Source organism: Tachyglossus aculeatus, chromosome 1, assembly GCF_015852505.1.
Source record: "Tachyglossus aculeatus isolate mTacAcu1 chromosome 1, mTacAcu1.pri, whole genome shotgun sequence".
Lineage (NCBI taxonomy): Eukaryota > Metazoa > Chordata > Mammalia > Monotremata > Tachyglossidae > Tachyglossus > Tachyglossus aculeatus.
In genome coordinates this window covers 70673366-70692108 of record NC_052066.1, presented here as the reverse complement: position 1 = coordinate 70692108, position 18743 = coordinate 70673366, and the positions used below count along the sequence as shown (strand labels likewise).

At 45.4% G+C, this 18743-nt stretch overlaps 1 protein-coding gene across 2 annotated transcripts in view; it reads left to right on the top strand.

Moving 5' to 3' along the window:
• Positions 1 to 753: 753 nt before the first annotated feature.
• ARMC9 (armadillo repeat containing 9) overlaps positions 754 to 18743 on the top strand; it is a 260953-nt gene continuing 242963 nt past the window's right edge. For both annotated transcript variants that reach the window (XM_038768825.1, XM_038768738.1), the window contains exons 1-2: positions 754 to 770; positions 15384 to 15472. In XM_038768825.1, coding sequence (XP_038624753.1) covers positions 15422 to 15472 — 51 coding nt within the window. In that variant the 5' untranslated portion in view covers positions 754 to 770; positions 15384 to 15421. The remainder of the gene's footprint in view (positions 771 to 15383; positions 15473 to 18743) is intronic.

The following is an 18743-nucleotide window of genomic DNA, read 5'->3' as shown; positions in this document are numbered from 1 at the left end:
TCCAGTGCTCTACACACAGTAAGCGCTCAAAAAATACGATTGATTGATTGTTGGGTAGGGTCCGTCTCTGTATGTTGCCAACTTGTACTTCCCAAGTGCTTAGTCCAGTGCTCTGCACACAGTAAGCGCTCAATAAATACGACTGAATGAACACATGACCTCTGACTCTAAAGCCCGTGCTCTTTCCACTGACCCCCGTCGCTTCTCCGAAGCGGTCAACAAATACTATCAACATGATTATTATTAATCAATCAATCGTATTTATTGAGCGCTTACTGTGTGCAGAGCACTGGACTAAGCGCTTGGGAAGTACAAGATGGCATATACAGACAGTCCCTACCCAACAGTGGGCTCACAGTCTAAAATTTGTAACACGGTTAACAAATGCCATCATCATGATGATTATTATTATTATTAACACGGTTAACAAATACCATCATCATGATGATGATTATTATTAACACGGTTAACAACTACCATCATCGTGGTTATTATTAACAAACAGCGTGATTATCATTGTCGTGGCGCGGGCCCAGCTGGCCTGGGCGGCCATGTGTCCTTCCGGCCGGCCGCCCTCCCTCCAGCCCTCGGCTTTCCGGATTGGCCGCGGCCGCCCCACGTGACTCCCGTCGCCGCTCGTGATTGGCTGAGGCGGTGGCGGCCCGGGTTGCCCGGGTAACGGCGGGCCTTGGCGAGGCGTCGGAGCAGGCCTAGGCCTCAGGACCGGTCCTCCTCCTCCTCCTCCTCCTCCTCCTCCTCCTCCTCCTCCGGTGGTGAGTGAATGTAGAGGCCCAGCCCTCTCCTTTTATTCATTCAATCGTATTTATTGAGCGCTTACTGTGTGCAGAGCACTGGACTAAGCGCTTGGGAAGTAATAATAATAATGATGATGGCATTTGTTCAGCGCCTACTATGTGCCAAGCACTGTTCTAAGCGCCGGGGGGGATACAAGGTGATGAGGTTGTCCCACGGGGGGCTCCCAGTCTTCATCCCCATTTTACAGAGAAGCAGCGTGGCTCAGTGGAAAGAGCGCGGGCTTGGGAGTCAGAGGTGATGGGTTCGAATCCCGCCTCCCCCCCATGTCTGCTGTGTGACCTTGGGCAAGCCACTTCACTTCTCTGTGCCTCATCTGTAAAATGGGGATTAAGACTGTGAGCCCCACATGGGACAACCTCATCTCCTTGTGTCCCCCCCCAGCGCTTAGAACAGTGCTTTGCACATAGTAAGCGCTTAACAAATACCAGCATTATTATTATTATTACAGATGAGGGAACTGAGGCTCAGAGAAGTGAAGTGACTTGCCCAAGGTCACACAGCAGACATGTGGCCCCACTGTTGGGTAGGGACCGTCTCTATATGTTGCCAACTTGTACTTCCCAAGCGCTTAGTACAGTGCCCTGCACACAGTAAGCGCTCAATAAATATGATTGAATGAATGAATGGATGTGGCAGAGCTGGGATTCGAACCCATAATAATGATGATGGCATTTGTTAAGCACTTACTATGTGCAGAGCACTGTTCTAAGTGCTTGGGGGGGATACCAGGTGATCAGGTTGTCCCACATGGGGCTCACAGTCTTAATTCCCATTTTCTGGATGAGGGAACTGAGGCTCAGAGAAGTGCAGTGACTTGCCTAAAGTCACACAGCTGACAAGTGGTGGAGCCGGGATTCGAACCCACAACCTCTGACTCCAAAGCTCGGGCTCTTTCCACAGAGCCACGCTGCTTCTCTGACCTCTGGCTCCCAAGCCCGTGCTCTTTCCACTGAGCCACGCTGCTAATGGCATGTATTAAGTGCTTACTATTGTGCAAAGCACTGCTCTAAGCGCTAGGGGGGTTATAATAATAATAATAATGATAATGGCATGTTTTAAGCGCTTACTATGTGCAAATACTGTTGTAAGCACTGGGGGATATAATAATAATAATGATAATGGCATGTATTAAGTGCTTACTATGTGCAAAGCACTGTTCTAAGCGCTGGGGGTTATAATAATAATGATAATGGCATGTATTAAGCTTTTACTATGTGCAAAGCACTGTTCTAAGCGCTGGGGGGATACAGGGTGATCAGGTTGTCCCACTTGAGGCTCACAGTCTTCATCCACATTTTTACAGATGAGGTAACTCAGGCACAGAGAAATTGTGACTTGCCCAAAGTCACACAGCTGACAGTTGGCGGAGCCAGGATTTGAACCCATGACCTCTGACTCCAAAGCCCATGCTTTTCTCACTGAGCCACGCTGCTAATGGCATGTATTAAGTGCTTACTATGTGCAAAGCACTGTTCTAAGCGCTGGGGGGGGATACACGGTGATCAGGTTGTCCCACGTAGGGCTCACAGTCTTAATCCCCATTTTACAGATGAGGGAACTGAGGCACAGAGAAGTGAAGTGACTTGCCCAAAGTCACACAGCTGACAATTGGCGGAGTTGGGATTTGAACCCATGACTTCTGACTCTAAAGCCCGTGCTCTTTCCACTGAGCCATGCTGCTTCTCCACAGTACAGTGGTACAGTGGAAAGAGCCCGGGTTTGGGAACCAGACGATGTGGGTTAATTAATTCTTTAATAATGCGATTTGTTAAGCACTTACTATGTGCCAGGCACTGTTCTGAGCGCTGGGGGGGGATATAATAATAATAATGATGACATTTATTAAGCACTTACTATGTGCAAAGCACTGTTCTAAGCGCTGGGGAGGTTACGAGGTGATCAGGTTGTCCCACGGAGGGCTCACAGTTTTAATCCCCATTTTACAGATGAGGCAACTGAGGCACAGAGAAATGCAGTGACTTTCATTCATTCATTCATTCGTATTTATTGAACGCTTACTGTGTGCAGAGCACTGTACTAAGCGCTTGAGAAGTACAAGTTGGCAACATATAGAGACGGTTCTTACCCAACAGCGGGCTCACAATCTTGCCCAAAGTCACACAGCTGACAGTTGGCGGAGCCGGGATTTGAACCCATGACCTCAGACTCCCAAGCCCATGCTCTTTCCACTGAGCCATGCAGCTTCTCTTAATAATAATAATGATGGTATTTGTTAAGTGCTTACTATGTGCAAAGCACTGTTCTAAGCTCTTACAGATACAGCGTAGGGATACAGCATAGAGAAGCAACATGGCTCAGTGGAAAGAGCCCGGGCTTTGGAGTCAGAGGTCATGGGTTCAAATCCCGGCTCTGCCGATTATCAACTGTGTGACTTTGGGCAAGTCACTTAACTTCTCTGTGCTTCAGTTACCTCATCTGTAAAATGGGGATCAAGACTGTGAGCCCCCCAGGGGACAACCTGATCACCTTGTAACCTCCCCAGCGCTTAGAACAGTGCTTTGCACATAGTAAGCACTTAATAAATGCCATCATCATTATTATTATTATTATTCTCTGGGCCTCAGTTCCCTCATCTGTAAAATGGGGATTAAGACTGTGAGCCCCGAATGGGGCAACCTGATCACCTTGTATCTTCTCCAGCTCTTAGAACAGTGCTTTGCACATAGTAAATGCTTAATAAATGCTATAATTATTATTATTATTATTACAAGGCAGTCCCACATGGGGCTCACAGTCATAATCCCCATTTTACAGATGAGGTACCTGAGGCACAGAGAAGTTAATAATAATAATGATGATGATGGTATTTGTTAAGCGCTTACTGTATGCCAAGCACTGTTCTAAGCACTGGGGCAGATGCAAGGTGATCAGCTTGTCCCACATGGGGCTAACAGTCTCAATCCCCATTTTACAGGTACGGTAACTGAGGCACAGAGAAGTGACTTGCCGAAAGTCACACAGCTGATAAGTGGCAGGGCCAGGATTAGAACCCTTGACCTCTGACTCCCAAGCCTGTGTTCTTTCCACTAAGCCAGCTGCTCTTCTCGATATGTTCTCAATATGTATATTAATAATGATAGCATTTGTTAAGCACTTACTATGTGCAAAGCACTGTTCTAAGCGGTGGAGCACTGTTCTAAGCACTGGATCAATCAATCAATCGTATTTATTGAGCGCTTACTGTGTGCAGAGCACTGTACTAAGCGCTTGGGAAGTACAAGTTGGCAACATATAGAGACAGTCCCTACCCAACAGTGGGCTCTCAGTCTAAAAATTCGGGGAGACAGAACAAAACCAAACATACTAACAAAATAAAATAAATAGAATAGATATGTACAAGTAAAATAAAATAAAATATGAGAAGCCGACTGACATAGTGGATAGAGCATGGGCCTGGGGGCCAGAAGGTTATAATAATAATAATATTTATTAAGCATTTACTATGTGCTAAGCACTGTTCTAAGTGCTGGGGTAGATACAAGGTAATCGGGTTGTCCCACGTGGGGCTCCTAGTCTTAATCCTCGTTTTACAGATGAGGGCACTGAGGCCCAGAGAAGTGACTTGCCCAAGGTCACACTGCGGACAAATGGCAGAGCTGGGATTAGAACCCAAGTCCTCCGACGCCCACGCTCTATCCACTAAGCCACGTCCCTGCTCAACCGCTTTTCTGCTGTGTTACCTTGGGCAAGTCACGGCGCTTCTCTGTGCCTCAGTTCCTTCATCTGTACAGTGGGGATTAAGACTGGGAGCCCCGTGTGGGACAGGGACTGTGTCCAACCCGATTACTTTGTATCTACCCCAGCACTTAGAACAGTGCCTGGCACATCATCATCATCAATCGTATTTATTGAGCGCTTACTATGTGCAGAGCACTGTACTAAGCGCTTTGGGAAGTACAAATTGGCAACATATAGAGACAGTCCCTACCCAACAGTGGGCTCACAGTCTAAAAATTTCAGTCACAGTCTCAATCTCTTAAGCACATAGGAAGAGCTTAACAAATACCAAAGGATGGGGGGAAATATAAAGTGCTTACTATGTGTCAGGCACTGTACTAAGCACTGGGGTAGATACAAGCTAATCAGTTTGGTCACAGTCCCAGTGGGGCACACAGTCTTAATCCCCATTTTACAGCTGAGGTAACTGAGGCACAGTGAAGTGACTTGTCCAAGGTCCCGTAGTAGACGCGGGGGAGAGCTGAGATTAGAACACAGGCCCTCCTGACTCCCGGCCCCATGCCCTTATCTATTAGAAAATGCTGTTTCTTCCCTAGAGGGGAAGGTATTTATCAATAAATAACCAGTGGTATTTATTGAGTGCTTACTGTGTGCAGGGCAGTCAGTCAATCACATTTATTGAGCACCAACTATACAGAGCACTGTACAAAGCGCTTAGGAGAGTACAATATGAGACACACTCCCTTGCCCACAACGAGCTTACAGTCCAGAGGGGGAGAAAGATATTAATATAAACAAATTACAGATAGGTACATAAGTGTTGGGGGACTGTACTGTCATGGGTTTGAATCCCCGCTCCGCCACATGTCTGCTGTGTGACCTTGGGCAAGTCACCTCACTTCTCTGAGCCTCAGTTCCCTCATCTGGAAAATGGGGACTAAGACTGTGAGTCTCACAAGGGACAAACTGATCACCCTGTAACCTTCCCAGGGCTTAGAACAATGCTTTTATATGTATATATGTTTGTACATATTTATTAGTCTATTTATTTTACTTGTACATATCTATTCTATGTATTTTATTTTGTTAGTTTGTTTGGTTTTGTTCTCTGTCTCCCCCTTTTAGACTGTGAGCCCACTGTTGGGTAGGGACTGTCTCTATAGGTTGCCAGTTTGTACTTCCCAAGCGCTTAGTACAGTGCTCTGCACACAGTAAGCGCTCAATAAATACGATTGATGATGATGATAGGAAGCGCTTAACAAATGACACCATTATTATTATTACTAAGCACTTGGAGGAGTACAGTATAACAGAGTTAGCAGAGACATTCCCTGCCCATAATGAGTTTACAGGCAGGTAGAGACAGAAAAGGGCCCCATTCTGGGCCCCGGATCCACATTGAGACCGGGGAGAGATCTTTCATTTATTCATTTATATTTATTAAGCGCTTACTGTGTGCAAAGCCCTGTACTAAGCTCTTGGGAGAGTACAATACTGGTGATCCGCCTGGCTGAGCAAGGTTTTAGGTGGTCCTTCACCGCTGTCTCAACTCCCTGGGGCCCGCCTCATCCCCCAACAACCCCCTGGTGCCGGTAAACACCACCGGGAGCGAAACGTCCACCGGATCAAGAATTCCCGGTCCGCATAATAAGCGTGCCCCCGCACTTCATAAATAGCCGTGAGCGTCCTCAGGAGAGAGGGATGCGTGCCTGGACAGAGTTTTAGTTTCTCCTAAACGCCATCTGTTTTGCTCCTTTCCTGAGGAGTTTCAGGTCACGTAGTTGCGGTGCTGTTTGATTTCCCAAGAGGGATCTTCATGCCCTGAGCTGTTCCTCTGACCTCAGAGGCTTGCCTCATGATGATCCAAGCTTCCCTATCCTGGAAATTCATTCGGAGGGGTTTGGATTTGCACTTTAGGCCAAAACAAGATGGTGTTAACCCTGTGGTAGTCTTGTCTTTATCTCTTACTTCTCTGACTGGGGGACTCCTTTTGACATTATTATTATTACTATGTTTGTTAAATGCTTACTATGTGTTCTGAGTGATGGGATAGATATCAGTTAATCAGGTTGGATCCAATCCCTGTCTCACATGGGGCTCCCAGTCTAAATAGGAAGGAGAACGGGGATTGACTTCCCATTTTATAATTGAAGAAACCGAGACACACAGACTTGAAATCATCATCATCGATCGTATTTATTGAGCGCTTACTATGTGCAGAGCACTGTACTAAGCACTTGGGAAGTACAAATTGGCAACGTATAGAGACAGTCCCTACCCAACAGTGGGCTCACAGTCTAAAAACTTGAAATGACTTACCTAACGTCACACTGTAGGCAATCAATCAATCATATTTATTGAGCGCTTACTGTGTGCAGAGCACTGTACTAAGCACTTGGGAAGTACAAGTTGGCAACATCTAGAGACAGTCCCTACCCAACAGTGGGCTCACAGTCTAAAAGATCTAAAAGACTGAGGCAAGTGGCAGAGCTGTGATTAGAACCCAGTTCCTTTGATCCCAGGTCTGTGCTCTTTCCAACAGGTGGAGATCCTAGGAAATATACCTTTAGGAAGTAGATGGTTACAGGACCAGGTTCCAGAATTTTCTTTTGTGTGTTTTTTATTATTTGTGTTGGGCAGAATTGATATCACATTTAATGTGTGGCAGCTAGGAAAAATTTCATCATTATTATTATGATTCAGTCAATGTCATAGTTATTGAGTGCTTACTGTGTGCAGAACACTGTAGTAAGCACTTGGGAGAGTAATGATGGCATTTATTAAGCGCTTACTATGTGCAAAGCACTGTTCTAAGCACTGGGGAGGTTACAAGGTGATCAGGTTGTCCCATGGGGGGCTCACAGTCTTAATCCCCATTTTACAGATGAGGTAACTGAGGCCCAGAGAAGTGAAGTGACTTGCCCAAAGTCACACAGCTGACGATTGGCAGAGCCGGGATTTGAACCCATGACCTCTGACTCCAAAGCCCGTGCTCTTTCCACTGAGCCACGCTGCTTCTTTACAGTATAACAGAGTTGGTAGACACCTTCAGTCTAATAGTAATAATGATGGCATTTGTTAAGCGCTTACTATGTGCAAAGCACTGTTCTAAGCACTGGGGAGGATACAAGGTGATCAGGTTGTCCCACGTGGGGCTCACAGTCTTAATCCGCATTTTCCAGGTGAGGTCACTGAGGCACAGAGAAGTGAAGTGACTTGCCCAAGGTCACACAGCGGACATGTGGCAGAGTTGGGATACGAACCCATGACCTCCGACTCCAAAGCCCGTGCTCTTTCCACCGAGCCACGCTGAAGAGGGGGAGGCAGACATTAATATAAATAATAATGATGGTATTTTTTAAGCGCTTACTATGTACCAGGCACTGTTCTAAGCTCTGGAGATACAAGGTAATCAGGTTGTCCCACGAGGGGCTCACAGTCTTAATCCCCATTTTCCAGATGAGGGAACTGAGGCCCAGAGAAGTGAAGTGACTGGCCCAAGGTCCCACAGCAGACAAGTGGCAAAGTCAGAATTAGAACCCATGACCTTCTGACTCCCGGGCGCACGCTCTAGTCCCTACCCCAGGCTGCTTCTCTATGAATAAATTACGGGTATGTGCTATGGGGCTGAGGGAGGGCTGAATAAAGGGAGCAAATCCAAGTACAAAGGTGACATTACTGATGTGTTGATAGTACATTTATCAATCAATCAATCATATTTATTGAGCGCTTACTGTGTGCAGAGCACTGTACTAAGCGCTTGGGAAGTACAAGTTGGCAACATATAGAGACGGTCCCTACCCAACAGTGGGCTCACAGTCTAGAAGGGGGAGACAGAGAACAAAACCAAACCTACTAACAAAATAAAATAAATAGAATAGATATGTACAAGTAAAATAAATAGAGTAATAAATATGTACAAACATCTATACATATATACAGGTACTGTGGGGAAGGGAAGGAGGTAAGATGGGGGGGATGGAGAGGGGGACGAGGGGGAGAGGAAGGAAGGGGCTCAGTCTGGGAAGGCCTCCTGGAGGAGGTGAGCTCTCAGTAGGGCATTTGTGTCTGCTGTTCCAGTATTCCTTGTGTTCTTTTTGAGGGAAATGTGTTCTTGCCTCCTTCCTCTCCTTTGGAAGTTTCGTTACTCTTGCTTGTTGAAAAGTAATTTGCAGATGCAGGTAGAACAGCCCCAGAGGGCACTCAGGAATCGCAGACATATTTCACCAGGGTCATGGTAAAATGGGATGGCATTGCAGGCATCATTTGGGGAAATATCCCAATTTTGCCCAATCCCAGGGCATTTCTCCAGGGAGACCTCCGAAACCCTCACTCCTTCCCCTCCCAGGCCCGAATGAACTCTGGAGCTGCAACTGGGCCATGGCATTAAACGGTGGGAACCTCAGTTTGGGGTGGGCTTATTTGGCCCTGAAGAAAAAATAGCCCAAGGAAAATCTACTTAAAAGCACCCCGATGACTGGGCACTTTAGTTGCAGCCCAGATATGGAAATAATAGTGATGCCTGCCAATCATCCTGCCCCCTCTAAAGTTTTACCTTTTGCTTAGTCTTTCAGTGGTATTTTTTAATGGTGTTTGTAAAGCTCTTATTAGGTACCAGGCACTGTACGAAGTGCCGGCGTAGATGTAAGGTAATGAGTCCACAGTCCTTGTTCTTCGTGGGGCTCACAGTCTTAATCCCCATTTTACGGATGAGAGAACTGAGGCCCAGGAGAAGTGATTTGCCCAAGGTCACACAGCAGATTTATGGCAGAGCTGGATTAGAACTCAGGTTCTCTGACTCCCAAGCCCATGCAGTACCCGTAGGACACTCTGCTTCCTTGTTGAGCCCTTTTAAGCACTTACTGTTTGCAGAGCATTTGCACTTGCTGAAGTGCAAGTCCATCCCCCTCCTACCATTCCCTCCATCCCCCTCCTACCACCATTCCTCTCCAAACTCTTTGAGCGAGTTGTCTACACCTCCTGTCTCAGGTCCCTCTCCTCCAATTATCTCCTTGACCCCCTCCAACCTGGCTTCTGTCCTCTTCATTACACAGAAACCACCCTTCCAGAGGTCACCGATGATCTTCTTGCCAAATCCAATGGCCTCTGCGCCATCCTAATCCTCCTCGACCTCTCAGCTGTCTTCGACATTGTCGACCATCCCCTTCTCCTGGAAACATCCAACATCGGCTTCACTGACACTGTCCTCTCCTAGGTCTCCTTTTATCTCTCTGGCCACTCACTCTCAGTTTCTTTTGTGGGCTCCTCAGCCTCCCACCTCCTATCCGTGGGGGTCCTTCCAAGTTCAGTTCTGGGTCCCCTTCTATTCTCCATCTGTACCCACTCCCTTGGAGAAGTCATTCGCTCCCATGGCCTCAACTATTATCTCTGTGCAGATGGTTCCCAAATCTACATCGCCAGCCCTGATCTCTCCCCCTCTCTGCAGTTTCGCATTTCCTCCCGCCTTCATGACATCTCTACTTGGATGTCTTCCAGTCACCTCAAACTTAATATGTCAAAAACAGAACTCCTTATCTTCCCACCCAAACCCTGCCCTTCCCCTGACTTTCCCATCACTGTAGCTGGCACCACCATCCTTCCTGTCTTACAAACCTTAGCATTATCCTCGGCTCCTCTCTCTCATTCAACCCACCTATTCAATCCATTACTTAATCCTGTCGGTTTGACCTTCACAACATCGCCAGAATTCATCCTCTCCTCTCTATCAAGTTGCTGCCACATGAAGCAGCATGGCCTAGTGGATCGAGTATGGGCCTGGGAATCAGAAGGTCACGGGTTCCAATCCCGGCTCTGCCACTTGTCTGCTGTGTGACCTTGGGGAAGACACTTTACTTCTCTGTGCCTCAGTTTCCTCATCTGTAAAATGGGGATTAAGCCTGGGAGCCCTATGTGGATCAGGGACTGTGTCCAACCCGATTATCTCATATCTACCTCAGGGCTTAGTGCAGTGCCTGGCACATGGCAAATGCTTAACAAATACCATAACTATTATTATTATCATCCTATTCCATCTTGATTACTGTATCGACCTTCTTGCTGACCTCCCTGCCTCCTGTCTCTCCAGATTCCAGTCCATACTTCTGCTGCTTGGATCATTTTTCTACAGAAATGTTCAGGCCAGGTTTCCCCACTCCTCAAGAACCTCCAGTGGTTGCCCATCCATCTTGGCATCAAACAAAAACTCCTTACCCTTGGCTTAAAGCAGTCAACCAACTTATCCCTCCTACGTCGCCTCGCTACTCTCCTGCTACAACCCAACCCACACGTTTTGCTCTTCTAATGTCAGCCTTGTCACTGTACCTCGATCTCCTCTAACTCGCCTCCGACTTCTCACCCAAGTCCTGCCTCTGGCTTCAATCACCCTTCCTCTTCATAGCCAACTCACAGTGACCCTCCCCCACTTCAAAGCCTTATTCATTCATTCATTCAGTCAGTCATCATCATCATCATCATCATCAATCGTATTTATTGAGCGCTTACTATGTGCAGAGCACTGTACTAAGTGCTTGGGAAGTACAGATTGGCAACATATAGAGACAGTCCCTACCCAACAGTGGACTCACAGTCTAAAAGGGGGAGTCATATTTATTGAGCACTTACTGGGTGCAAATCACAGTGGTGAGCACTTTAACACCAAACAGACACATTCCCTGCCCACAGTGAGCTGACAGTCTAGAGGGGGAGGCAGAAATTAATATACTTAAGTAAATAAATGTATTACAGATACATACAGACTCATATGTACTTAAATAAATGTATTGCAGAACATACAGATTCATACGTGCTGTGGGAATAGGAGGATGGATGAACGAAGGGAGCAAGTTAGGGTGACGCAAAAGTGGGAGAAGATTGAAGATAATAATAATAATGGCATTTATTAAGTGCTTACTATGTGCAAAGCATTGTTCTAAGCACTGGGAAGGTTACAGGGTGATCAGGTTGTCCCTCGTGGGGCTCACAGTCTTAGTCCCCATTTTCCAGATGAGGTAACTGAGGCACAGAGAAGTTAAGTGACTTGCCCAAAATCACACAGCTGACAATTGGTGGAGCCGGGATTTGAACCCATGACCTCTGACTCCAAAGCCTGTGCTCTTTCCTACTGAGCCACGCTGCTTCTCTTGAAGATCCAAGGCCTCCCCTGACCAGCCCTCTTTTCCTCTTGCACTCCTTTCTGTGTCTCTCTAACTTGATCCCTTTATTCATCCCCTCTCCCAGCCCCACGGCACCTATGTACATATCTGTAATTTATCTCTATAAATGTCTGTCTCCACCCTCTAGACTGTAAGCTAGTTGTGGGTACGGAATGTGTCTGTTCTGTTGTTATATTGTACTATAATAATAATAATAATTATAATAAAAATGGTAATTGTTAAGCACTTACTATGTGCCAAAGCTGTTCTAACTACCGGGTTAGGTAGAAGGTAAACAGGTTGGACACAGTCTCCGTCCCTCATAGGGCTCACAGTCTCAATCCCCATTTTACAGATGAGGTAACTGAGGCACAGAGAAGTGAAGCGACCTGCCCCAAGGTCACACAGTAGACAAGTGGCAGAGCCAGGATTAGAACCCATGCCCTTTGACTCCCAAGCCTGTGCTGTTGACACTAGGTCATGCTGCTTTCCAAGTACTTAGTACAGCGCTCTGAACACAGTAAGCTCTCAATATATACAATTGGCTGACTTACTGACTCGTGTTTTTTTAGTTTCCAAATTTCTCCAAATTAAGTCTTCAAAGGTGATGCATTCTAGTAGACTCAGTCACCCTCTGAAAGATTTACTTTTATGTGGTTGATTAATCAAATCTACTTTTCAGTCTTGCAGATTACAAAGATTACAGTAAACAGTGTTACCATTCATATTTTCTGTCATTTAAATTCGAACTTGTAAACAACTGCGTGTCTTTTAGGCCCAGTCTAATTTATTTCAATCAGTGGTATTTATTGAGTATTTACTTTGCACAGAGTCCGATGCTAATCGCTTGGGAGAGTTCAGTACGATAGAGTTGGTAGACATGTTCCCTGCCCACACTGAGCTTACAGTCAGTGGACTTGTGTTAATTTGGCATTGAAAACCTTTGCTAGATCCTAAACAGGAGAAAAAGTTGAGCTCTCCTTTATATTTTCCCCTCAAAAAAATTCCTAGACATATCCCATATCCCTAGACATATCCCATGAAGCAGCGTGGCTCAGTGGAAAGAGCACGGGCTTTGGAGTCAGAGGTCGTGGGTTCAAATCCTGTCTCTGGCAATTGTCAGCTGTGACTTTGGGTAAGTCACTTAACTTCTCTGTGCCTCGGTTCCCTCATCTGTAAAATGGGGATTAAGACTGTGAGCCCCCCCGGGACAACCTGATCACCTTGTGACCTCCCCAGCGCTTAGAACAGTGCTTTGTACATAGTAAGTGCTTAATAAATGCCATCATTAAAATAGAGAAGCAGTGTGGCTCACTGGAAAGCGCACGGGCTTTGGAATCGAAGATCATGGGTTCAAATCCCAGCTCCGCCAATTGTCAGCTGTGTGACTTTGGGCAAGTCACTTCACTTCTCTGTGCCTCAGTTACCTCATCTGTCAAATGGGGATTAAGACTGTGAGCCCCCCGTGGGACAACCTGATCACCTTGTAACCTTCATAGTGCTTAGAACAGTGCTTTGCACATAGTAAGCGCTTAATAAATACTATTATTATTATTATTATCATCATCATCATCATCATCCTATAGAAGCAGTTTGGTCTAATGGAGAGAGCATGGTCCTGGCAGTCAGAGGACCTGATTCTAAACCCGGCTCCACCACTCATTTGCTGTGTGACCTTGGGCAAATCACTTAACATCTCTGTGCCTTAGTTACCTCATCCGTAAAATGGGAATTAAAACCGCGAGCCCATGTGGGACATAGATTGTGTCCAACCTGATTAGCTTGTATTTACCCCAGCGCTTAGTGCAGAGCCTAGCACACAGTAAGCACTTTGACAAACACAATTAAAAAAAATTCTTGGTTCCTGGCTGTTAGATCCTCCTTTGCCAGAAAAATTCTGAAAACGCTTCTTGCTGTGGAGTGATGATTTTTTTTTTTTCAAATTGAATACATTTCGGTTCTGCCCTGACATGTTCTCACCACGTGTTTGGGCTAGAATTGACGAATGTTTGTCCAACAGCATAAGCCTTTGTGGACACAGCCTGCCATGGCGTCAGAAAAAGCAACTTGAGCCATAGACACAAGACGGGAGTTTTACGGAGCGGGATTTCCTTAACACAATCCCTAAGTTGGAGAAGACCTTTGGACACAGTACTGTTGTTGATCATTTTACTCTGTCTAGCCTGTGGGTGACTGGAAATTCCCAGTAGATAGCGCACATTTATCATGTCTAATTCATTTTGTTTTTTCCATGATTTCTTCACAAGTATATTAACTGATTTTTATGGCCAAACATCTTTCTGTGGCTCTGTCAATACCATGGCTTAAGCTTCCACAGCTTTATCGGATTTGATAATAACAATAGTAATTTTGGTATTTGTTAAGCACTTACTATGTGCCAAGCACTGTTCTAAGCACTGGGGGAGATACAGGGTAATCAGGTTGTCCCACATGGGGCTCACAGCCTTAATCCCCGTTTTGCAGATGAGGTAACTGAGGCACAGGGAAGTGAAGTGACTTGTCCAGAGCCACACAGCTGATAAGTGGCGGAGCCGGGATTAGAACCCATGACCTCTGACTCCCAAGCCTGCGCTCTTTCCACTGAGCCATGATGCAATCTCTCATGGCATCTCATGGCATTTTACTTGTACATATCTATTCTATTTATTTTATTTTGTTAGTATGTTTGGTTTTGTTCTCTGTCTCCCCCTTTTAGACTGTGAGCCCACTGCTGCGTAGGGACCGTCTCTATATGTTACCAACTTGTACTTCCCAAGTGCTTAGTACAGTGCTCTGCACACAGTAAGCGCTCAATAAATACGATTGATGATGATGATGATGATGATCAGAGGAACTGGCAGGAAGTTTAACCTTTTGACTCTATTTCTGGTGAGTGAGATTTGCAAAGGCCAAAGAACTAAGTTGGTTTTCAAGCCTGGAGCACTTCAATCGTATTTATCGAGCGCTTACTGTGTGCAGAGCACTGTAGTAAGCGCTTGGACAGTACAATTCGGCAACAGAGACAATCCCTACCCAACGACGGGCTCAGAAGGTCATGGGTTCTAATGCCGACTCGGCCGCTTGTCTGTTGAGTGACCCTAGGCAAGTCACTTCACTTCTCCGGGCCTCAGTTCCCTCATCTGTAAAATGGGGATTAAGACTGTGAGCCCTGTGTGGGACAGGGACTGTGTCCAACCTATCTTGTATCTACCCCAGTGCTTAGAACAGTGCCTGGCACATAGCAAGTGCTTAACAAATACCATAATTATTAGTATAGTTATGTTTTTAATTGGAATTATGGTAGAGTACACTTCTATTGTAAGGAGGGGATATATGAGAAAAAGTGAACCCCCACTTTCCTCATTGCCTTAGTCACATTGGAGCTCAATTGCAGTCACAAAGGAGTGAGGGGATTCTGGGGTCCCCTGTTTCTCTCCTCTCCCCAGCCCCCGGACATAAAACAGGAAATGTCTTCAGCTTTTCAAAGAATTCACTCCATCCACACATGATAGCTCTGACTACATGGTATTACGACTGGAAGTTTACTGTACTGATTTTGGCAAGATAAACTACAGTACGGTAATCAGAGACAGAAGTGGGCGACCATTAAACGTGTAACAGGCTGTTAGTTGTGAAATTTCACTTTTCACCCTGAACCTTTCACATTTCCCTGATGGCTAAAATGAAAGCACCGTGTCATGAATTTTTGCCTTGCAGATCCTCTCTGCTATGAAAAACACGGGCGACGCTTCACGATGGGGGACATCCTAGCTTACGAAGCAGAATTCCTTGGGCTGGTAAAAGAGGTAGGTGTTTTCTAGACTCTGCAGTGTGCAGAAGAGCCGAGGCCTGCGCGTTTTTGAAGTATTTATGAATACACGGAACACATGCTTCTTTGGGGATTCTAATAATCATAATTGTGATATTTGTTAAGCCCTTACCATGGGCCAGGCACTGTACTAAGCACTGGGGTGGACACAGGCAGACGGGGTTGGACACCGTTCCTGTTTCACATTTGGCTTTAAAGTTCTTAATCACCCCTCCTGCCTCACTTCACTACTCTCTTACTACAACCCAGCTCGCATACTTCATTCCTTAAATGCTAACCTTCTCACTACCTCAATCTCGTCTATCTCGCCGTCAACCCCTTGCCCACATCCTGCCCCTTAGCGTGGACTGCTCTCCCTCCTCATATCAGGCAGAAAATTGTTCTCCCCTACTTCAAATCCTTGTTGAAGTCACGTCTCCTTCAAGAAGCCTTCCCTGACTGAGCCCTCCTCTCCTCTCACTCCCTTCTGCGCCATTCTTACTTGCTCCTTCATTCATCCTCCCTCCCACCCCCACAGCTCATCTGTAATTCATTTATTTTTATTAATATCTATCTCTCCCCTCTAGACTGTGAGCTCGTTGCGGGCGGGAATGTATCTGTGTGTTGTTATATTGTACTCTCCCAAGCGCTTAGTACAGTGCTTTGCCCACAGCAAGCTCACAGTAAATATGACTGACTGTACGAATGAATGAACTGGGGCTTACAGTCTTAATCCCCAATTTACAGACGCTGAGGTCCAGAGAAATGAAATGATTTGCCCAAGGTCACACAACACATGAGTGGCAGAGCTGGGATTAGGTTTCTCTGTTTAGTGCAGACATTGGGTGCCGCTTTGCTTTTCTTTTTGCTAAATAGTCAATAAGTCCTTATTGAGCTTCTAGAGAGGGTGCACTATAGCTATTCTACTCTATATCATTTATTAATAGGAAAATCCAGTGCTTGGTAATGATGTCTGCACATAGTAAGCGCTCAATAAATACGATTGAATGAAGATATAAAAGTGTTCAAGTTCTGGAAAGGTTCATTTTCTTGTGAGGTGTTAATTTTGTTCCCCGTCGTACTCAGTTTGCCAGACTGTGCGCTCATTTCACCCAATATAATTCGCTTTTTGAAAAATTTAGGCTGATCAATTTTGGACACTATTTAGGCATCACTTAGTTTTGAAAGAATCATTTTTTATTTTACATAGAAATGTATTTCTGAGTAGTCAAAAGCAGGAAAACAGTAGCAGGGAGAGGGAGGAGGAATCAGAGTGGAAGCAGCTACAGGCTAAGGCTTGGGATGGCAGGAGAGGTGACTGGAATAGCCAGCCCAGAGAAACTGGGGTAATAAATACTAATTGTGGCACTTGGTAAGTGCTTACTACATGCCAAGCACTGAAAGAAACAGCGTGGTTTAGTGGGCATCAGAAGGACCTGGGTTCTAATCCTGACTTTGCCACTTCCCTGCTGTGTGACTTTGGGAAAGTCACTTCATTCATTCATTCACTCCTATTTATTAAGCGCTTACTGAATTAGTAATGAATTATGAATTAGTAATGAATTACAGAATGAATTACTGTGTGCACTGTACTAAGCGCTTGGGAAGTACAAGTTGGCAACATATAGCGATGGTCCCTACCCAACAACGGGCCCACAGTCTAGAAGGGGGAGACAGACAACAAAACAAAACAAAACATGTGGACATGTAGACACTTCTCTGGGCCTCAGTTACCTCATCTGTTAAATGGGGATTAAGACTGTGAGCCCCACCTGAGACAACCTGATTACCTTGTATCTACCCCAGTGCTTAGAACAGTACTTGCACTTAGTAAGTGCTTAGAAAATACAATAATAATAATAATTCCTCTCCCCTCCTCCCCCTCTCCATCCCCCCGGCCTTACCTCTTTCCCCTCCCCGCAGCACCTGTATATATGTATATATGTTTGTACGTATTTATTACTCTATTTTATTTGTACATATTTATTCTATTTATTTTATTTTGTTAATATATTTTATTTTGTCCTCTGTCTCCCCCTTCTAGACTGTGAGCCCACTGTTGGGTAGGGACTGTCTCTATATGTTGCCAACTTGTACATCCCAAGCGCTTAGTACAGTGCTCTGCACACAGTAAGCACTCAATAAATACGATTGATTGATTGCACACAGTAAGCGCTCAATAAATATGAGTGAATGAATGAATGAATAATTCTCTGGGCCTCAGTTACCTCCCTTGTAAAATGGGGATTAAGACTGGGAGCCCAATGTGGGACAGAGCCTGTGTCCAACCTGATTAACTTGTATCCCCCCCAGCGCTTAGAACTGTGCTTGACACATAGTAAGCGCTTAACAAGTACTGTAATTATTATTTTTAATTATTATACAGTATCTACAGACTGGACGCCGAATCACTTGTGCCACATTGGGCTCGAAGTCTAGTGGGAAGGGAGACTTCTCCAGTTCTCCGCCTCTCCCCATCTCCGTGTTTTGGAGAGAACTGACTCAATCAATCAACCAATCAATCAGTCGTATTTATTGAGCGCTTACTGTGTGCAGAGCACTGTACTAAGCGCTTGGGAAGTACAAGCTGGCAACATATAGAGACAGTCCCTACCCAACAGTGGGCTCACAGTCTAGAAGGGGGAGACAGAGAACAAAACCAAACATACTAACAAAATAAAATAAATAGAATAGATAGGTACAAGTAAGATAAATAGAGTAATAAATATATACAAACATATATACATATATACAGGTGCTGTGGGGAAGAAGGAAGGACTCCACACAGTCAGGTGTCTTCCTGGCTTCCATGGCCTCTCCTCCTCCTCCTCCTCCTCCTCCTCCTCCTCTTCTTCCTCCTCCTCTTCCTCCTCCTCCTCCTCCGTCACTAACCACTCTGCTGCTCCTTAGGCATAGCAACAGCGTGGGTATTGATCAGGCAGAAGCTCCCGACCCAGGCACAGGAGTTTCTGATACGAAACTTTATCCTCACTGTGTTAAAATCAAAGTTGCTAACTTTGCACAGGCGAATTCATTCTGAAGTGGAAGGGTGGATTTGTGCTAATTGCTGCTTTAGTGGGACACAGTTAATATTACTGTTGTCACCATCAATAATGTACTTGCTTTGAGGCAATTTGTTGTGACTACTCTGTAAATATTTAAGTATCTCTCCAATGAGACTGTAAGCTCCTTGTGGGCAGGGAATGTATCAAGTATATATGTATATATGTTTGTACATATTTATTACTCTATTTTACTTGTACATATCT